Below are 23,111 nucleotides of genomic sequence, written 5' to 3'. Positions count from 1 at the left end.
ACATTTCAATACCCTTTCTGGTGAACTACTTACAAATTCTATCACTTTGTGTGCCATTTAGGGTAACAGTCTACAGAACAATGGCAGAAAGGCTCATTATTTCTAAAGGTGTTTTAAAGTGTGCTTTCAGTTGCAGCTCTTGGCTTTTGAGAGGTTCAGAAAAAAGAATGGCTTGTTCTTTGCTTGTGTTTTGAAATATATAAACAAATGCTACTTCAGATAAATCAGGAAAAAAAGAAACAAAAAATCTGCACTATTTTAAGTTATTCTGTGCCCTGCCAGTGTCTCATTTGTATGCAGCATACTCTAGATTTGCCTAGAAGGATTTAGCTCAGTAGCTGGCACGTTTACATCAGAGAGCAACATACACAGTTTCAATTGATTTCAAGCGTTCTTACAATGGGAAATAAATATGAAAAGTGGTTGCTGCTCAAAGTTCAAAAAATGCAATCAACAAATTGTAAAATCGCAAAAGGCCAGACAAATTTAATAAAATATTTCCATTTACCTTCCTCAGCTTTACACAGCCTGTTCAAAATAGTAAGATTCTCTGCAGAGCGCCTTTATCCAACTGTTTATATCACTTCATACAAAATATGTGTTTGAATTACCACAGCAATACAAGGATATAGATTCCCAACACGCGACATGCCAAATTCAACATAAGTTATGACTTCTTGGCATCGAGACATTTTCCTTTTCCTTTTCTGTACTCCAGATACATTGTCATTTGAAACAAATTAAAAAGCAGGTAGATGTTAAAACATAATGACATCTTAGAATTCAAGTGACTTGTGCAACATTGTTTTGTGCTTTCTACTTCTCCGTTTCCTCCTACTGCAATTAAAATTCATCATGCCCTACGACATATACAATAGCAATGCATCAAGTTCAGTCCAGTATAGGTTTTCAGCCTTCAGACTTGGCTTTGTACTACATGAGATCCTTGCACGTTCAAAAAAGTGCATCTTTTTTGTGATCTTTCTTTTATGTTGGATGATGTGAAGCTCTGATTAGTCAATGTGGGAGTGCAACCTTGAGGTATGATTACAGCCTCAGAATTATTCTTAAATGTAAAAAGAAACTTCTCGAGCGTGCACGCCCTTTCTGGATTTAAAAAAGACACCGTTATAATGGTGCTACTAGAGCCACGGTACAGTACCTCATGGCACATCTCCATACCATAATCAAAGACATGAGACAGAACTTCTATTTACACAAAATTTATGTCACTTCCAGAAAAATATGACAGAAAAAAAAAGGAAAAACTTTATTTCCTGAATTTTTAGAAGATTCCTTTTACTTTCTCTTCAACAATAGACTGGTCCTTCACAACTGCATTTTCCCTGACCATAAGTGACACGAGATGAGTGGATGCTCACCCATGCCCTTTACTCACAAGCCAGCTTGCTGTCAAAACTTGAAAGGGCAATAGCAAAGGCTTGTAGCGCGCACATGGGGTAGTTGTAGTCCATGGTGAACACATCCTCAGCCACGCGGCCAAACTGCATCACTATATAGTCAGCTGCAAGAAAGGTCATAAAAAGTGACAAAGCATTATTTTTGTTTGCAGCCCTTACTAAATAAGTACGCATTCAACATCACCCTCTGGCCTAGTTCAACAAAATGCAAACAAAACATGCTCACTCATCAAACTTCGCAACACTTATTCATGCAAGTGGGTGTGCTGATACCAGAGGAAGAAGCAAGGATAGCCTGAGTGAGGAACAGCTGAGTGATAAAGGATTGCAAGACCTGTTACTGTCAAAAAAATTACACAGATAAAGTGGGTTTTGCAAGCACAGAGAGAAAATTGCTTCTGTATAGAACGCTCAAACCTCTTATATAAACCAAGTGCCCAGTTTCTTATGTACTGAGAACCAATTAATTCTATTCCCACTTAACTTCAGGCAAGTGGACAAGCAAGGACAGCACAGGAAGAGAAGGCATGATTGCGATCTAGACCTAATCATGTCTCCTTATATTCAGAAATTCTTTGACTTTTTTTCACTTTTTCAGCAAAAGGAAACCTCTGCCTCATTCAAGAGTTTGAAATGCCTAATTGCAGATGCAGGTGTAATCGTTTCACCTTATAAAGTGCAGCAAATGCATACACCAGTGTTTCCAATTCAGTACTTTCGAAGGCTGGCAGAGCCACTTTCACCAGTTTCCAATGTTCCCCAGCAGTCCAAGCACGGCAGTAGTTTGGCCCAGCGTGCTTCAGCACTGAGTGATTCTGCCTGCCTGAAGGGAGCATAAAGTGGGGCACTGTCATTCCACGTGGGCACTTGCCTGTATCCCTGCTCCAGAAACTAAGCTTGAGAAAAAAGGGGGCTGTACATTTCTGGCAGAAAGCAGCACACTGGTAAGGTCCTAGTGAAGATGTGAAAGGCAGTCCTGACATTTTCAGGGAGTTCTGTAGAGCTAATGCTACAAAGCCTAGTAACGGCAAAGTGGCTGGGCAGTGGGACCAGTCTGTCGCCATCTCCTGCTGGGCAGTGTATGGGGACCAGCATGAACAAAAACTCCAAGGAAGGACTGTGTGGTACAAGAACTTGGAGCGATACTACCCCACAGTGCTGCTGACTGGAAGTACCACAGCCCTGAGAGCAGAAATTATTCAAATGGTTGCTCAGTTCACAAGCCAGGAAGCCAAGGGAGAAAAGTAAGATCACACATAGCAGAATCACCCACCTTAAGCATGAGCATTTGAACCCAACCTGCATCAACGTCATGGCCGCAAGGCAGAGCAGCATTAAGTTGGACCCACATAACTACGTTAAACTCGCTTAGGTAACAACAGTAAGGGCGGAATCACTGCCAGGCTGTGCATGCAGGACTGTTTCTGCACATTACAGACAAAGCGCGATACTTACGATCGTTATCATGAATAATCTGGAAGTTTTTCACCGAGGCCTGTGTGACTCGACCATGGAAATTTAAAACATAGGACTGGGTGTCATCATTCCAGACTGGCGTTTTGTTATGCAGCTCAATGACACTCTCTGTATTTTTGTTCTGCCATCCTGCAAGAAGTGTCTCATGTTCCTGCACACACCACAAACATTTCAGTTTAACACTCTCGCAAGACAAAAAAAGTTCACAGAAAAAAAAAAGCTCATAAATCCTGGCCCAAAGGCTAAACTGTCACCCTCCACCCTCAGAACAGCATCATTGAATGAAGCAGAGAACTCTGAGTGTCTTAATGCCAATGTGCATTTGAGTCCTTTCCACAACCTGGAGAACATTAGTTGTATCTTTTGTTATCAAAATACGTAATGTATTTGTAGTGCTTTTGTGAGTCCCAGAACTAGTCACATACCCATTGTTCTGCAATTGTGTTTAACCTCTAAACGTTCAGAAATGCAAAAAAACAACTCTAACTGAAAAATAATTCAAGTAATTTTTATCGTTGCAAGATGGTATGACTTACGTTTCGTGGTCTGATGGAAACTCTTTCGTGGTCCATATTCATTCCTGGTATGATCACACTCATTTTACGAGGTCCTTTAAATCCCAACACGTTTGTTTCCTAAAAATATTTAGAGGAGAGTTCATCATGTTCTGTATTTTTAAAGTTAATTTCTTCAACAGAGAGAGACACAGTGGCAGCCCAGGGACCTTATTTGTTAGGCAACTCAAAAAACATCTTGAAACTTGTGCCTTCACTGGCACTGCCAAACATTCTAGCTTTGTCTTAGAAGCTCCAACAACAGGAAAAATGGAAATAGAGGTTTCCAAAAACACTCCTAGCATGGGCTGCCAGCAACCTTAATACAATTTAAAAAACCCATAAATAATCCCTTTGTTAAAAAAGGACACGAACTAACCAGATTTCTTGGCTACTGCCAGATCCCAAAATAAAGTAGCTGTAATTTAAAAATCATAAAATGCAGTCACACATTTTGATGAGAGACAAAATTAAATATATGGGTCCAACTCCATTTATTCCAGAGCCAGTACAAAAGCAAACAAGAAGAAGCTGCCAGTAAGAGCATCTGTTAGCAGTGCTGTGGTTTTCTTCAGATATGTTATGCTTAGAGATGAGCATGGTAAAAACACACACACATTAGCATGAATACAAATTTTTGAGCTATGAAAGCAGGGAAAGTAAAGAAGTAACATGGGCAGCAAAAATAAATCCATGGAAAATACAAGTTCTTCCATTAAACATGATTTGATGCCTTCCTGACCAGCATTTCACAGAAGTGCTCCAGTAATGCACTATCCTCTCAAAACACAACCACTAAAATCTAAATAGGGCTAAAATCTTATTTTTATCTGAGGCTTTCTTTTATTTTTTTTTTCCACAGAAGCAACTAGGGCCAATTATTTCAGTAAGTCATCATCTACTTTTGAGAAAGAAAAATGTAAAGGGCAGTACATTAACTCTGGTAAATGAAGCAGTGACTAAGTCCATCTCCTCATGTTTTGTGCAATTTTATTTCCCCCTCCCGCCCCCACCCCCAGTCATGCATTTTTCCCCCTCTACCTTTCCCAAGCAAAGGGCTCTGGACACACACTAAGGAATCTCAGAAAGGAAATTCCCATTGGTGCTGTTCCCAGCATCGTACCACAAAATGCCAAGAACTGGAGACCCCCAGGCTCCAACTGGTGTGGCTCTACCACTGGGGCATTTAGAAGTGACATATTCAGATGTCTCTGCTTTTATCTATTTAATTAAAGGGTTCTGATTTTAAGAAACACCAAACTTTTACAAACATGTGCTTTTGCAAGTAAAAATCCATGTATCTCAATTCACTGGAAACACCTGGAAATACCTGCCTAAAAGTTACTCATGCAGAAGTGTTATCATCCATCAGACCTTTGAAATAATTTTGGTTGTTTCAGCAAAGCACCTGGAGATTTTACACAACTCTATTAAAGATTTTCATGCATACAAGAAAAATTCCACCAAGTTACTTTGCTGAATATTCTTATATTCCTCTCCTTATATTCTCTCCTTATATTTAGGAGAGACTCACCACAGCAAAGGACAATTTCTAAGAAAAAAAAATCATGTTTATGCTTATTTTCCGCTTACTACTGACAATTTTGTCTTCTCTGCAATGTCTTACAAGCTTTTCTTCTTGTCAAGCTGCAGTTAAGCTATATACAATTAATTTAGATGCTGACTGGTTGAAGACGTTGTTCAAGGTAAAATTAAATAATAGCACTGAATCACTTCGCTCCCAACAAGCAGTATTATCACTTTGAAAAGAACAGGACTATATTCTTTGGATTTACTCAGAAACACTAAAATCAGTACCTCTGCCAAATGATAAGGGAAAGGTTTCCACTTGCACATCACATTAATAACCAATGTTGTTAAACATTTTATTGGCAAATGCTATCCTTTTGCTGAAATCAAGGAACAGAACTGAAATTCTACGAACACAGAGTATATGACGGAAACAGTAGGTACAAACAAGGAGCTTTAATTAAAAGCAGACCTTTCTAATCACCGCATCCCAATAAAATTAATTCCCCTTATCTCCTGTCTCATTCTCTGCTTCTCTTTTGTTTCCCTCCTCCACTATTTTGTGTGTGTAAATTCAAGACTACAAATGGCATTATTAGGGGAACATAGGCCAAATTCTGATTTCACACCCTTTTAATGTCACTGACAGGCTTGGTTTACACAGGAACAGAAAATAAGGGTTGTCAGCCGACAGAGCCCTACTGACTCAACCAGCATGCCAGTGACTTAAATCAGCTAAGGGCCTGGCCCAGTATTGCTCAGAAGCTGCACTCTCTGCCTTAGCACAACCAGTAAGCTGTCCTGCGAGCATGTGTCACAATACACTGGGCTGAAAGAAAACAGTCTCTTCCCAGGGTTGCTTTTAAAATCTTACACACTTCCATAAAATTATGTAAGCATTTCACTACAGTGGCAATAGCTGCCATGATAAAAGCAGCAAGGTGCATATCCCTCCAGCTGACCAGAGATTCACAATTTAACTACCACAATTTTCTTCCAGCCACTTCCCTTTCCGGACTCGATTCATGTAACAATGCCTTGCCCTTAACATTTTCTGTAGAAACTCATTCCAGAGAAAGCCCAAAGAGGGGGGGGTTTATTGCTTTGCCAAGACCCGAGTCACACCTCAGAACACCAGCCGCACACCCTGCCTGCCAACTGGGACACAAACTGAATTGTGAGATACTACAAATACAAAGGAATCCAGCACACAAAATCTGGGTACAAACGGTACAGTTACACCTTGCTGCTTCTTGATAAATTCTGCCAAGCGATTCTGAAATCAGCCATTAGGTGCTGCTGCAGGTTTATTAATATACTAGCCTGCCATCAGCGGAGCAAGTAAAAAATGGTTAACAGCACCTGATAAAACTCGGTCCTTGCACTAACTTTATTCCTGTTGCTTGAAACACGCCCTGAGGTGAGCTCCACAATAAGAGTTCTCAACACATTTATCCCGCAATAGATGGGGACAGATAAATAGACAAATAGTTAACAATAGAAGCATCACCAGCTCCTGCCTGTATACACTAGACCTGTGGAGATGATTCAGCAGGTCAGGCTCAGTAAGTTGGTGGGAGCCGGTACAGCTTGCTCTCCAGATGGGCACTTGATCGGATGAGCTGAGATACAGTGAGAGGCGTAGTGGTGCTTTCAAAGTATTGTTTGTTACAGTTTTTGCTGCAGGAAAAATCTCAAGCCAGGAATTAAAAGGCTACCTTAGGACAAGGGTGTTTTGGAAGTGCTTTTTCTGGCATTCGCTGGGGTTCTGCTGCAGCCAGGAACAATAATCTCACTTTCGCAAACCTTGCTAGTAATGAAACACCACTCAGATTTCCTTTTGTCCTCTGGCCGCAACACACCTGCAAGCCTGCTGCCTTTCTCCACGAGGATCAAAGTATCAATGGAAGAAGACATTTTCTTACACAAATGTTCATGTTTGAAACTGCTGATCTCAAAACAGACATACAAAAGCAGTTTATCTTAGCCACATTCTCCAAACAGTGGCCACTGTTTTGTTCTTTCCAGCACTCACACTTCTAATTACCTCTGCAGACTGCAACAGAGGCTTTTATTTGGTAACATTAATGGTTCAAATGTCGTTGCTGCTGACTTAAACAAACAATGCCCACATTTTTCAATATGTAACTTCTGTTTAAACTGGTTTTTGTTTTCTCCTTGTATTTCCAGTTTGCACCAGAAGATTAGTTGCCTGGCTCCAGGGAATGCCCTCCTGTATAAACTATTAAAATTTCCTTTATTAAACATGTAAGCCCTCCTAGGTTCCTACTGGAACGTCAGTCAAACTCTAAACAGACACCAAATCCTGCACTCTCTTGTTAAATCCTGTTACTGGATTTTCTGAAATTCTCAGAGTTTCAAATCCAACAGGAATGGAGGGATACATGTGTGTGTGTCTGCCTGTCTGCAACCATAGGTCACATGCCTGAGTAACAGCACACATGAACAAACACGCCATGTATACAATATTGACAGGAAAGCAGCATCCTAAGCAGCAGGAAAAGAACACATTAGCAGGCTCTCTCCTCTCCTTTTCATGTGCTGAAATCTTCTAGCTGCATCATTCCCCACAACCTGAAGCTGACCTTTCCAGGAATGCATTCTGTGCATACGCAGGGTGTATGCTGGGATGGATGGACCTCCATCTGACAGATTTCCAGGCATCATTGATTAGAGCAGGGCAGGAACTTTTCAGAAAAGTGGTTCTTGGATATTTTTTTCAGAAATTGTTGATTTGTGAAAACAGAAAACTTTCTGTAACAGTGTACATACCAGTTTTGACTGGAAGAATTACCTGGGCCCAGAGCTTTCTGGACAGAAAGAATACGCTCACTAAAACAGTTGGTCCATCCAGTAATCATGAAACAACAGCACCTGTGTTTCAAGTTTTGATTGTCTGCATCACTCCTGACAAGTGCTATTTACTGTCCTATACAAGGGGCTGGTTTCTCTCATTCAATTGAATTTTGGATTTTGTTTGGGGGTTGTTGGGATTTTTCCCTGGTAAAAAAAAAAAAGGTTTAGATTTTTTTATCCCAGTCTGTCAGCCACTGCTGCAGACCTAGCTGGCCAGCTACCTGTGTCTTGAATCAGAGAGGCCTCCTCCAAAATGCCGTTACAAATGATCACACTTCAGTGCAGTAATTCCATGCGCACAACTCTTTCCAGTTCAGAAGACTCCCTCAGATGGTGCCTGCAGGCTGCGAAGCATCCTACCCCTTCCAGAGGGTTACGTAGATGGTCTTACACCTTCTTACCAAGGGTGAGAACTCAGCAACCTGGTTCTATGCACGTTTTTTACCTCTGCTTTCCACTGAATTTCCTGGTTTCTCTAATGAAGATCAGCTGAGCTGTTTGATTACATCCAAGTATGAATGCTGATTTACATAATCATAAGTGAGAAGGAAATTCAGTGTGCTATTTCCAAAACTGAACTGCCCTTTCTTGCATATTTTGCCTGTGAGCAGCGCAGTACTTACATAACAAATAGCAGCTAGCTCCTGACGCAGGGTACTCCCCTCCAGGCTTGATGTTGTTTTCATTGGATTTACTCCATTGTCATAAACTGTAAACTTTGTTCCCATAAGATTTGATCTATCAAAAAAATGGAAAATCCAATCACCATTTGTCAGTAATGCTGCCTGAGACATCTATCCTTTACTGCATTGTAGCCCCAAAGGAATGACAGATAATATTGAGTACAAATAGCTGTTAATTCTAATCCCAGCTAAATAGCAATTTCTGGATTAAAGGCCGTAACAAAAATGTAAAGGTACAGTACAGCAGAGTATACAAAAGATCCCTTATTATGCCATGGACTTCTCATGACATCTTGCAAACTATTAAATTCAAGAAAGCAGCAAGGAAAGAATTGGGTGGGGTTATTTTGTTTGTTTGCTTGGTTTTAAAGATATACTTAATCTCTACAAAACTATCTGCTTTCTTACCTGACTACTAAGACTATGAGAATACAGACAGTGATTTTCATAAAGTTGTAAATAAGATCAGTCTTTCCTATTTAAATGGAAATCACACCAAGGAGTGCAAAATGCAACTCAGAACATGCTAAACCCACATTATTCTCATTTTGTGCCTGCACTGCAATAAATAGCGCATGAAATTCCAAGATCCACAGAGGCAAATGGCAATTAGTAGCACAGTCCCTTTCCTCAGGCACAGACGAGCTAAACATACATTGAGAGGCTCCACGTAGGTATCAACAAACAGACTGATGTATGATGTATGACAGACAGAAAAGAAACATGTGCTTCTGAAAGAATTCCACTACTTTTAAACAACTCTAATTAGGACCTTAAGAAACAGGCAAAACCAAAGAGATTTTAAGATTGTGTATCAGAAAGAATTTCCATTCCAAAGTATTTAATATCAATAGTGCTAGACACAATCTACTCATGCACTTCTGAAAATCTCATTAAGATAAGTTGTGCTCATACACCCTTGAGAATTGGGCCTTTGAGCATTTAAGAGCTTCAGTCCTGCTGACTTTTAATAAAATGTGATCTTGTAAGAACTTGAGACATTTTGAAAACATGCCTTGGATACTGTGAACTTTAAGACCATTATCACATCATGCAGTCAAGCCTCTAATTAACAAGTCATGGTGGCTTACAGGCTTCTTAATTTTAAATGACCTTTATTTATCTTATATAAAGAAAATTTTTAGCTGTATCAGTGTTTACCTCAGTTTTCCAATAAAACTCTCTCCACCCCGAGACAGGTCAGTTGGGTCTATGGAGATGAGGTAATTAGAGGTTTTACTCTTCTTTCGTTTCCGTCCAGCTAACAGAAACACCTAAGCAGTGCAAAAAAAAAATAATTCTAGAATGCCAAAGGGGTTAGCACACACCACCTCCTGCCTTGATATAAAGAAACCATAGGCGATTTTTCTGTCTTCCAGCATCATTAGCTAAGTAACAGAAGGCCTCCTGGGACTTCGCAAAACCAGATAAAAATCTGGAAAGGAAAAGTGATTTCTCAACCACTCAGTCCATTATTTTTGGTTTAAATAATTCAACTCAATCTATTTTGTAAAATGTTTTAAGTTGCTCTGGCTCTTCCCATTGAATAGAAAATAGGTGGGTTTAGGCCACAGAATGCAGAGAACCCCAACTGCTGACTGTCACATAAAGGTGCCATGCATGGATTATTTAAGGCCAAAGATTAGTCATATGAAGAAAGGCAATAGTATTGCTCTGTTCTACGGGTTTGCTTTTAGAAGACTGTAGGGCAGATGTCAATGAAACTGAAAATACATTCAAAGTATAGGATTATATTTGCTTTGTAAGATTTCTTCAGATTTTTAGTAATATTTTTATATTCAGATGCAACTGGTATGCCATTCAAGTTATTTTATGACCTTTTTACCGTGCTCCCTTTCCAAGTGGAGGTAATAAGTAGGGTACATCCCTCGGTCCATTCCCTTCTTGTCTCTTGTGATTCTGCATTTGACAGTGACACCCTGTGGAGCAGGTCTTACGGCAAATTCTTCCAGGTCACCAACATCTATGAGAGGCTCTTTTGTGGAAGGACTGGGGGCTGAGGCCGCTTCCTAAAACAGTAAACAAAACTCAGGTTTCCTCAACTCTGATTTGCAAGGTTGTTAAGTACAAAGGAATCACATTTCATAGAAGCTGCACTTTAAAAAAATAAACCCAATGGTCATACTGTCTTCCCCATTCTGATTCCTCAGCAGCCTCGAAGGCAGCTTATCAAGCTAAGGATCTCTCCCCATCCAATTGATCAAGCTCTTGGCTACCAAAGGCCTAGGGAGCAGTCCTCTGTGCCGCAGATGCTCAGCGTACAGACACACTGACAAAGCAGAACAGGGTGGCGGCACAGGCAGACTGCTGTTACAATGCAAACCCTGGCTCACACCTTCCCATCTCACCACACTTCTTTTTTCTGAAAGGCCATACCCAAGGACAGTGATGGCCTTTGATGAAAGGAAGAAATGGGATACAGAGAGACAGGTTAGGCTAGAAAGAGATGTAACAGCAATGAGAAGTCAGTGCAGTATGTAAGAGTGGGGCACCATCAACTGGTTTAGCAAAAGCTTGTGATTTAGAAGATCTGAACAAGCTGAAGTCTTATTTTATGTTCAGATGGTAGCAGCGAGAACACAAAAATGCTCAGAAAAGGGCAACAGAAACAAAAGATCCTTTGGAGCACCTGCAAGCGGTAGAAAGGTAAATATTTACTGTTTACCTTTCTCTTCATTCAAGTTCAGACAATATTTGCTATTCTTTTCTCCAAGTCATTATTTTTATTGCTTGCTCCTATAAACCCAGAGAGCTATCACAGTAAATCACCTTGGAGATACGTTAGTGCATATTAAAAACAAAACAGGGAAGCCAGGCCTACCCTGACTGCACTCTGAAATCACGCAGTACCTAGCAGCCTGCAGGGTCCTTCTTCGGCACTCACTCCTTACCTTGTTGGATTTTTTGCTTGTGGCAGAACCAGGCCTGGTGTTACTGTTTAACTGTGAAGAACTAGAGCTGTCTTCATCTTCCTCATCCTCTTCCTCATCAAAATTCATGCTGCTTGAAATGCCTGAGGAGAAAGCAGCGCACTTGTATGAAATACTAATATATTAAAGCTGTTCATACTTGCTGTAAAACATCACTTAGTATACTGTTGCACCCTGAGGCTCACAGGTGAGAGAGGGTGTGTGTGAAGGGGTTCACCATGCAAGACAGCATACAAATATGTGGGTGAGACAGCACCTGTCCCAAGAAGCCAAAAGAGCAAGTGAGAAAGGAAGTATGGTTTCCATTCCACAGAGAGGATTGAGTTCCCCAGTGATACAGGAGCAAAACTCAGTTAGGAATTAAATTCAGATCTTCTTCATCCAATCAAGTACTTCAAGCATAACACAAAAACCTGAAATGGGAGCCCAGTGGACAACTTACCACAGCCACTTGGAAACCTTAACAATTAAAATACGAGCCCTTCTACAACATCCTTTTAACTGTTCCTATGTGATCTGATGAAGAGCAGATCTTAGACTGAGAAGAAACATTCACATCAAGGAAATGTTCTCATGCATATTTATTTCATGTAAAAAACAGTATCAGCCCAGGCCAAAGGAACTGCTTTACAACACTTAAAAATTTGACTTTACAAGAATTTGAAACCTCACACATTTCAAAGGGAAACACAACTTTGAACATCAAATAGGACTTAGCAGCAGAAAGCATCAATGGTGGGACACTTGCCAGGCCTAGTTTTTCAAGGAGTATCATGCAGATGAAGCCACCCTGTATTCAGGTTCAAACTCTTAAGTTCCACATATTAGAGGCTAACTACACAAAATTTTTTCCTAAACAAAACAAAACAAAACCCACACAAAAAAACACAATAAATGAAAACACCTGGTCCAGAATTTCCACTATTGGTAAGTCCAATGTAGAAGGATAAACAAAATGCAAAGATTCCCAGAGCCAAGCAGCATCGGCATAATTAACTTTTTCCTTCTGTACTTACCAGGAACATGATCCAGGGCGACAAGACTGGATTGGGAGGTGGAAGAGGACCAGGATGTATTTGCATGGGGATCTGGGAAAGGAAAAGATCCATGGGCTTGATTCTGCAAACCCTTAACTGAGCGAATGAGCCTAAGTGGCCAACAGGACTCAGCAGAGGGCTAAAGGCTTACTGGACGGCGCCATAATGCTGCTGCCTGAATTCTCAGTTATGGACATTTTATCTTTCTGCACAATCAAATTCACCTTCTACCTGCTGTCACCTTCTCTTTTAATATTTTGAATAAAGTCCAAAAGCTCTGGATCACAGAGTGGAACCTTCAAAAAACATCACCCACACTAAATGGCTGTGCTACAAACCCTTCTGTGCACAAGGTGCTCTGCATGGGAGGTTTCTGGCCTACATTTGAATTCTAACACACACAAAAAAGTGACATACACAGACTGTACACAAATACTCATTCAGTAATACCAAAAAAGGTATTCAGACTCCAATTCAGGCAGCCTAAATTATACCTAAATCCCTGTGCCTAGTGCATCCTCATCATCTTTCTCAGGCTCTCTAAACTGTTCTTCCGGGACTTCCAGGGATACACAGAGAGACTTTTAGCTTAGGCTTTTGGCATATGAGCTTGGTCTGCAACAAACAGAGACTGAACCAAACTACTGTACAGAAATACAAACTATAATTGCTGATACTATCAGAGATAGTAGCAGCAATGGTTTTCTTCAGTTCAAATTTTGCAACAGAAGGAGAAAAGAAAAAAGGCATTAAAATACTTCTTATTTTATTGCTGCTTCCAATAACTTCAATGCATATCCCTTTAAAACAGCTTTTAACACCAGGTGCACACTGGATAATGAAACTACACCAGCATAGTAACAGTGAGTATATAAAACAGAAGCATACGCAATGCTTGTGTTCCACCCAGTTGCTCCATGAATGGTCGTGTTACCACTTCTTCAGTTCCCCTAGTCCGGACACACACCACACAGCATGACAGCAAAAAGGTTCAATAAAATCTGGTTATGCAAGGGAGGCCTGAGTTCACAGGTCAACAGATATTTTCAAAGCCTGTAGAACTCACTTATTAATCACGCATTAATCACAAGCATTATTTCTTAATAATGACAAACACCTTTAAGTCAACAATGCATGGGTAATGCAGACAGTCCATCTCCCCAGCTGGCAGCTGTGCAATAAAGCCATACTTCATATGCACAGATGTAATTAGTCTATTTCTACATCTGTGCTCACTATTTTGCCACCAATATTTTGGTGGTGAAAATTCCATGCCAGTCTCTGAAAAGTCTGCATTTATGACCTGTGGGGAAGAATGCTTCAGAGAGCGCCTGTTTTGTTTGTGAACCCAGAAATCAAATCTATTCCTTCCCTTAATCTCAAACCAGTTGTCGACTTCAGGTGGCAAAGAAGAATTAAGACTAAATTGCTCATTCCAAGTCTTTACTGATACATACTGGAAACTGATAAATGTACAGAAAAAATGTTAGTTCTTCGGTGTTACGGAATTCTGGCTCTGTCCTAGTGATTCATTTGCCAGAGAGGAAGTCTACATATTAAGACTTTGGAAATCAAAATGACGAATATTTCCCGCAGGAAGAAAATTATCCTAGTATGGCAATTTCCAACAGATGGAGAAATCAAAACATTTGGCATTTTCTTGTAAGTGGCATATTCTTTTCACACTCAGGTGGCCTATAACCTCTTGTCTTGTAACAGAACTTGACTCACTGAGGAAGCAGAGACACATGCTGAGCGGCTTCTCTCCACAAAGTTAGTGTCAAAGAGTAGAATGGACACAGGTCAGGGCTACGCAAATCTGACAGGACTCAGCCTTTCCCATTAGGCCAGCTAACATTTATCTCTCTGCTCTTCTCCTTTTGCTCCTATTCCAGGCAAGAGGAGGACTGACAGGAGACAGCAATTCTAAATGCTTTTCAGACCAATGGGGACATGCCAGTAAGGGCATGCCACAAGCAGTGAAGTGGCAGAGCGGCAGTGGGAATCCAGACGAAAAGCTCTAGCTCTACATAAAGTTTCCCATGAATATTGGGATACTCCTAACTTTCTAACAAGCCTCTTCTGCTGGTATCAAGTGGCAAACCATACACACATAGTAAAAATATTTTATGGAGATGCTGATAGTTGCTGTCTTGTCTTAATACTTCTCTGTGTCTCACAGAGCATAGCTCTGTTAATAAAAATAAGCAAACCTCCACGTTCGCATTTAAAAAAAGGTTCCCCCCCTGCCCCAAGCTGAAGCATACTAGTGGTCTACTCTTAGCAGAATCTGTTTGGATCAGGAGTATACTCAGACCTGGTAAGAAAAGGTCACACCATATATTTAAGAATATCAAGCAACAAAGCAAAACAAAACCAAATCAAAACAAAAAAACCTCACCCACTGCTTTTATTTAAAAAAAATGAACAAAAATTTGGAGAGAATAAAAATATATCTTAACCTGGAAAAAACTTCAAATATAGAAATGATCCTCAGAGTAAAAATCCCAGTGCTCTGACCTAATTTGAGAAGTCTGTTGATAGTTCTAAATCAATCAGCTTTAGTAAGTAGTGTGCCTGATGATTAAATATTCTGAGCCATGGTCTAAGGCAACACAATCACCACACAGATCAGAACTTGTTAGTCATGCCAACACCCCTCCGACTCAAATGCCCAGGAAATACCGCACTTGGAGAAAATCTGCCCGTTTCAGTTGAAGTTGCTCACATCTGCAGAGTAACGTCCCAGAAAAAATGAATCTTAGTGAGAACTGCTCTGCAGACAAGAGGCGGGTATTTAGGTATGAATAGTCTTTTCTAGATGAGTCAAGTTTGCACTTACATTTTGCTCTTTATACACAAAGAGTTTATTCTTAAAGCATCAGAGCACTCTTGGCTTGAGCCATCTTTGCTTCAAAAGCTGTACACTGAAGAAGAACAACTCCAAAGCAAATGCCTTCAGAAAAAGCTTTGTGAGAATTTTAAGGTATTTTTTTTTTCCTTCCTACAGTTAATGTCTAATGAGATATAACAACAGTGCAGGAAGGAAGGGACAGATGCATGAATGTGTACATACACAAGCTATCTCCCAAATCATGCATGCCTCTAGGAGAAAAAAAAATATTTCAGAATATTTGAGGACTATGCATGGTGGGAAGTGCTGCAGAATACACAGTGCTATAATTTTCACCTCTGCAGACATGAACACACATTATGAAAACATGAAAAATGTTTAACTGACAACACAACTAAAATTAATATTCTAGTTTGAATGTTACTATTTTGTACTCTCTTTTTAACCCTCAAGTAAGTGATTTCCAGGGTTGTATAATATAAAAATGTGAACAGATGGATATGAGCATTAGCATCTGCCTGGTACCTTAATAGCAGCACTGCACTGCAGATGGGAAAGCCGCATCCCTAAGAGCCTAGAGAGCTCTTGTTCCTTGGGACAAAAGAGAACTATTTTTTACATTTTTCCCCCCCAAGATAATAGAATAGAGTCTAACAGGCTCTGAGGAGAAGAAACACAGAGTAGCAGTCTCTGCTTAGGCTAGGGCTAAGAGTAAGGATAGGAAAAAGGAGTCAATGTACATCAATCAAGCAATAATAACAACGAAGGCAGCTTTGGCTACTTACCTTTTTTCTGCATTGCTGTTCTAAGATCTTGTTTGCTTTGCTGTTGTTGGCCACTAGCCATTTTTTCTCCATCATCTTCATCATGGCTAGACCGTCCAACAGTGAGAATCTGCACGTGACTTCCTATCTTCTGAACATTATCTTGAAAAGCTGCTGGGCCATCAATCCCTGTCAAACAATAGCAAAAGCCTTAGTTGTCTTTGTGTCAAGAAGTTACTGAGTTGCTCGCTCACAAAAAGCATCTTTTCCAAGAATCAGAAATCAGAGGTCACATTTCTAAACTTAAACAAGACTAAACTAGCTTCCAAGGCAAACATCTTACTTCCCACATACTGCACTAGAGAATCTCCGAGAAGTGATCAGGATTTCACTGTTGCCCTCCTCACCCCCCAATGCACCAGAAACACTAAAAACTAAACAGAAAAGAACTTCACTACAGAGGACTGACAAAGAAAACGGATGCAGCTCTCGTAAGTCCAGAAACATAAGCCTGAGTCCTAGATTATGCCATGTCCCCTAATAAACAACACTGCTATTACGAATTGATGCTTTGAAATCTTGAAAATTCACAAGTCAATCTAGTAGTATATACAACAGGAAGAGCAGCATGTTAACAAGCATAAATATGCCTACCGAGTTAGTAAATTGCTATACAGTTAAAACATCACAGTGGAACCATAAAGTAGATAATACATATTCCCTGGAACCTCCATCCTCTGAGATGTTCAAATCCCAACCAGGCACAGTCCCAGGCAACCTGCTCCGACCAGGGATGTGGGACTAGACGGTGCCCAGAAGGCGCCTTCCAGTCTCAGCCATGCTGTGTTTCTGTGGCTTCTGATGACAGCCAGAAAGAACCTGTTTACCTCCTTGCAGCTGTAAATCACCTCTGAAGACAGAAAAACGAAAAAATGTGTGTTCTTATCACAACCTAACTTTTTTTTTTCTTCAGGACAGCAAATTAAATCATCAGATTACAAATGTACTTCAGCTTTTAGTTAAGATTTAGTGCTGGTATATATTACTAAATAAGCTATATAAAAATGCACTTTTGTACCAATAAAAATGGTAATATTATCATGTACAGATACACTAAATACGTAAGCCTGTATACTGTTGCTGTTCTGAAATTTTTGTTACTAAGCAAGCAACACTGTGGAGAATTAGCAAGCGTTACAAAGAGCTAGTTCAGTAAAAGACTACGATGCTTCTCACACCAAACAGAGCTGAATGCATCCTGTAGTGACTGGGATTTTTTCAGACTGTGATCTCCAAGAATACAATTTCAACCCGCTTTGCCAGCAGCTGTCAACTTGCATTAAAGACAACTGGATTACACATTTAGCATGCTTAGCTGCACTTTGCCATACTTGCTGCACTGCCACTGCGATATGAAGCATAAGTGGAAAAGAGTGGCCCACACCCTCAGGATCAGGAACAGCACTGGCTGTGCAACTACCTAACAAGATGCAGTCTAACACTGCAGAAGTATTAAATTCACAGAGTTCAAGACCACAAGGATTTATTGACTCATCTGTATCACACAGACTCTTATCTGGCAACTTCCGCACAAACCCTGTAAGTTCTGATTTACTGAAAGTAAAACTAATAACAACTAAAAATAAATAAAACAATCTGTCCACCGAACCCTGAAGGACTAAATAAAGTCCATGGAAATGTTTCTCTCATCTTGGTGGGGTGGCAATTTCAGGCAGAAGCTCTGTGCGATGCAGAATGAACAGTGTAATTTCCTATGTTGCAGGTGTAATATAGCAACAAACAGAATAGCATTTTTCTTAAAAGTTATCTCAGGATAAGCACTACAGTAATGGTGCTCCAGAACAGACAGGTAGCTGCTCAAATCCACTCTGGTATTTTTAACAGCTTTAACCACATTAACCATTATCATTAGAGTGGCTGCCTAAAGTTAGATTCTTACCTTAATACTCTTAATGCCTTAACAATTTCAAAGGTGTTAAGCATCCATGAGTTTAACAAGATGCTCGTACCTCATGTGTATCTATCTAGTTCCTTATTAAGCTTTGGACAATACAAACCTAATTTTGACAACCCGTTTCAAAAGGAACAAAACACCTTAATTATTCTTCTTCAAAGCAGAGACTGATCTGCAGCAAATGAAACGCCTTTGACAGCATTAGACATTGCACTGAGACTGCTTTTTTCTGATGCCTGCAGAACATCTGCGCTCACATCCCGTGTTGTCAGGAACATCACGTATTATTAAGCGTTAGGACAAAGGCTACACTGGCAGGTCACACTTTCAGAGAAGAAAAATCAATTTCAGTATTCTGAAGAGTGCATCACTGGTAGAGTGTGTTATTAAGCAGTACGAATGGTTCCACTAGTGACCCCATTTAAGGGAATGGGAGATATAGCCAGACGAAGGGGGGGGGGGGGAGCAGGGAAAGAACCTCTGGTGCATTAGAATACTGTAGGTGGTTCGTGGCAAATGCAACACTATTTAATATTTGTATAGTACATCTTTGTAGCTATATATGTATGTGTAAAATGGTATTAAATGCAAGCATACATTTCTTTTTTCTGTATCATGAGATATAATTGTATCTTTGCAAGTCACAGTTCAAAAGGCAGCTTTATTATTAACTACCTAATGTCTGAAAACACTTCCAAGCTTTTGTAATTGTGATACTCAAGGTGGATCTCTCCGGGTGTTCTCACTTTCTTTGCCTAGCTGACTCCTTTTCACCCACTTACTGGAAGGATGGTTCACAAGTAATACAAATAATACAAATAAAACAAACCATTCATGTCTATAGTTACCAGCTTCCCTGTTTAAGGACAGCGTCAAAAGAGGCAAAGAAGCTGAGTGGGCTCTGCCAAAAAGAAAGTCTTTATTGCTACACTCAGTGTTTTCTACAGCTTTTACCAAAAATTAGGTAGAAAAAAACCTGACAGAGATGTCCTGGAACACCTGCTAAGAAGAAGAGGGAATTTCTGAGAGGCAGTGAAGGAGGGCAGGGAGGAAAGAGGGAGATCAAAACAACCCCCGGAGTACCAGTCCCTTCAGTAAAGGCCTTCTGGTAAACTTTGACATGTCCACGTCTCAGATGAAACCCAGAGGTACCAGAAATGAAAACAAAGAAATAATGAAAAAAAAGCAACAGAAAATTGGCATTCATTGGTGTTTCCATCCTATAAACTACTATTTAGCAATGCCTGTATTCTGTTAGCACCTAAAATCTTCTAGACATTATTTATAAATACAGTATCATGCTCTTGCAAGCTGGTAATCTAAACTAGCACATAGAATGTTTTTATAACCTGAATTAATCTAAATTCTAAGAAATTCAAAATACATTAGGTGGATATGCACTTAAGTTTGATCTCAGGTATGAGATTTTTAGATAGGATTTTTTTTCTTCTGCTTTAACCACACAAAATGTTAATTACCTACACCCCCCGCAAAAAAAAAAAAAAAATTAAAAAAATCACAAGATCCAGGTCTGGAATGAGGTGACAGAGAAAAAGGTATGGGGAAAAATAAAGGACAGAACTGCTACTGAAAGCCTTGGAAAAGGAATAAAGTTGCAAATCTTGCTTAGTGTTTATGAGGCATAAGAAACAAATCTAAGCTTTTGTGCCTTTTATACCACACTATGCCTGTTTGAAACTTCAGCTTCTAAAGGATGGACCAACATCCCCAAATCCATTCAGTCTCCCTGGGTTTAGTAACAACAATGTATTTCAATGATATGAAGTTGAGACCTTATTTTATTGTTCCAATCCAGCAATTAAAGGAAATATCTTTATGTAAGGGTCACCAGCCATACATTTCTCTATCCCACATGCCCAGCAGCTTTCTGCTGAACCACTTCCAACAAATTTGGTATGTCCTATAGATAGATACTAAAATGAATATGGATGAGCCATCTCAGTTCTACTAGATGTAGTTATCAAATTTCTTTCTGATGAACAAGTACAGACTGCATGGGATGGCAGCTACAGACCCTGAAGTACATCCCTCCTTCTTGGTCCTACAGATCTAGAGGTCCTTTTGGGGTGGTTTTTCCTTCTCCCACAACAGCACTAGTAGAGCATGACAAGTGCAGTTCTGGCTATCCATTTAATACCCATGCATTTTTGTTTCAGCTTCACAATCTTCCAAAATTATTTTTTCAGGAACAAAATACAACTTCCTAACCCTATTTGCAAGTGGGAAACTAAGGGTATAGTCATGCTGAACACAAGTCTTAGATGTTCAATAGTCCTGTCTAAACCCAGAATCTGTAACAGATTAGGTCCAAGTGGAACTTCCTCTCAAAACTGGATAGAAATTAAGCATTTCTAGACACCCCATCAGAGAAATTCTCAAAGTCATCACAGTCTAATGGCTCTATAATACTACAGTAGAATACCAACATTAAAGAGGATAGGGCAGAACTGCAATTTTGATTACTTCATTGCTCCAGAGATAATCAAGAAAGAGTATTTAAATTTTTAAGGGACAATGGGGTAAGGGGAGAAGGTCAAATGGGAGGAAAAGACTACATACTACTGAGCTTTGTATGACCAGGGAAAGCTCAGAGAGGCCGCTGATACACGTGGCCACTACTTCTAGATGAGCACAAGACCAAACATGAGGAAAGATTTTGCTATCTGACAGTAGTGCATGATGCACTACGGTAGTCTTGAAAAAATCAGTTACAGATTAAATATATGGCAAACTACCCAGCAGCAAATTACAGGCATAAGCATAGTGAGTCAGCTCTCCAAAACATTATTTAAGTATTTAACTATATACTACATGAATCCCCAGTAATTGGATCTTGCAGGAAAAGAATTTAATTGTATTTATACACATCATGTTCTTTTCTGCATGCATTTATACATGCAAACATTTTGCTGTGAAAAGATTTTCAGCAAATGTTATTTCCTCTTAGTTTTTAAATGAACTCTTAAGTACAGGAAAGAATGATTAACTGATTATTCACAGAGAGTCTTTACTACTCCTAAGACACCATGAAAAGACAGATTTCTAAATTATTTGAAAATAATGGTTACAATAAATTAAGAATTTCTTCATAGGACATCTTCAAACTAAGAAAGAAACTAAAAAGGAAGTTATCATACATCAGAGAGAACTAATTGAGCTCAGTGACTGAACAGCAAATGAGATTACATATCAGGAAAGGAACATAGCATAGAAAACAAGTATTTCTGTCCCTACTTTACAAATGAGGAACTGCAGGACACAAAGATTCTTGTCATTTTATAAGCATTTAAGACACAAATTCAACACATGAAGTCAAGCATATTGCTCACAGACTAAGTTTTAAGAATGCTTAAGCCCTTTGCAGACCAGATCTGAAGAGTTGACCGAGGTCAGGCAAGAGGTCCCTGGAAGAGAAAATTTCAAGCCACATTTTCTGAGCTCAGTTACATCAACAAGGGCTCTACAACAAGTATGTCCTTCCTCTACAAACACGCTGACAGCAAACGCAGGCACACTAGATATTTTATATTTTTAAAAAAATCTTCTTGTATGTGCCTTCATAGGCAAGATACCAGGTTGGATAAGCCACCGGGTCCAACACAGAATTCATACCCACATGGGTAACACCCAAGGCTGTGGCCAGCAGCAACACTGCAATTGCAACTGTTCTTCAGAAGCACTGCAGAGCTGCTCTTCCTCCCAAATTCGGGATAGCAGCATGACCCTTCAAAGGCCAGCTGGCCTCCTCCGAGGTCAAAGACAAGGAGTCTGTCCTCAGAGAAATCTGTTCCTGTTAGACTGACACCAGAACAAATAAGAGTTTTGTCCTTTAAAGAACTTGGCTTAAAGCAAACCCTGCTTCCGCTTCTATTGTCTCAAGTGATACACATTTGAAACTAGAAAGACAAAACAACAGTTGATTATGTTTTTTTGAATTCTGCATTCCTCAAGAAGTGTGACCAGTGAGTATAATAACATTTACCTCCAGAACAGTGGAACAAGAAAGTAGTATTTCACTCCCTCTCCCTCCCTCTCTCAATCAGATGAACCTATCCTCAAAAGGAATTCACTGAAAAACCAGAATATTTAAAGGAGGGAAAAGCATTTTTTTAGTTTATTTTTGAGGACTATTGTAGTTGTCAGTATTTTGTAAGCCATTTCCCAGTACATGGCTGTTCTCACAGGGGCTGCACATCCACTGATATGGGTTCCAGCAACTGCAAAATCACAAAGGGATTTGTTTATGGGGAAAGGGGGCGAAGAGAAATTTTTTTTTAGGAAAGGACAGCTGGAGGTGATTTAGTCCAAACTTCCATCAAAACAAGGGCTACTGCTAAGACCAGACCAGGACACCAAAAGGAAGTGCTTGAGCACCAAGCTCTACATTCACTTTGACGAAATCTAGAAAACTGTAGCAGGAACTGTACTTTCATAAATCTCTATCCTGAGGAGGCCAGAATGAATTCTTCACAATCTAGTTCTCGTGTTGCCAAAGCACAGCCTGAAAGGGTTCTCAGATCTAGAAATAACAGGACTTTTCTTGGTGGAAACTCACTTATTGTTCCTCCTACCCTTTCTCTTTAATGCACAAAGAAGCTGAGATAAATCTACTCCACATGAACTTCCCTCCCCTTGTCAGAAAGGAAGTGTTACAGTGAGAAATGATGCTTCTTATCCAACAAATGGTGCTGCTTTCTTAAGTCAGCCAGCATTAATGCAGTTGCTTGTTACATATAAAAATGGGACAGGATGCACAAATCAAAACAGACAGACAGGCGTGAAAGGGAGAAAAGAAACACAGAAGCAGCAAACCAAATCAAAACGTGAAATAGCCATCCTGGCAGAAAAAGTGCTGTGTCTCAGAGCAGCTCATTTGCTTTCTGACTCTCATAAGGACAGCAGGGAATACTCAACATGCTATAGACTTTAAACGTACAACATAAAAGAAAAATTGCTGGGAAGGTATTA

General features: G+C 39.9%; 1 protein-coding gene across 1 annotated transcript in view; it reads right to left on the bottom strand.

Moving 5' to 3' along the window:
• Nucleotides 1–461: 461 nt before the first annotated feature.
• The window catches only part of TUB (TUB bipartite transcription factor), a 71,226-nt gene continuing 48,576 nt past the window's right edge, over nucleotides 462–23,111 (bottom strand). Inside the window, 8 exon segments of the mRNA XM_040608193.1 lie at nucleotides 462–1,525; nucleotides 2,877–3,048; nucleotides 3,434–3,532; nucleotides 8,482–8,596; nucleotides 9,703–9,815; nucleotides 10,380–10,571; nucleotides 11,454–11,575; nucleotides 16,169–16,336. Of these exon segments, the coding sequence (XP_040464127.1) occupies nucleotides 1,392–1,525; nucleotides 2,877–3,048; nucleotides 3,434–3,532; nucleotides 8,482–8,596; nucleotides 9,703–9,815; nucleotides 10,380–10,571; nucleotides 11,454–11,575; nucleotides 16,169–16,336 (1,115 nt within the window). The 3' untranslated portion in view covers nucleotides 462–1,391.

The sequence above is a fragment of the Falco naumanni genome, chromosome 10, assembly GCF_017639655.2.
Source record: "Falco naumanni isolate bFalNau1 chromosome 10, bFalNau1.pat, whole genome shotgun sequence".
In the NCBI taxonomy this organism is placed as follows: Eukaryota; Metazoa; Chordata; class Aves; order Falconiformes; family Falconidae; genus Falco; species Falco naumanni.
This window is presented reverse-complemented; position numbering and strand designations above follow the sequence as displayed.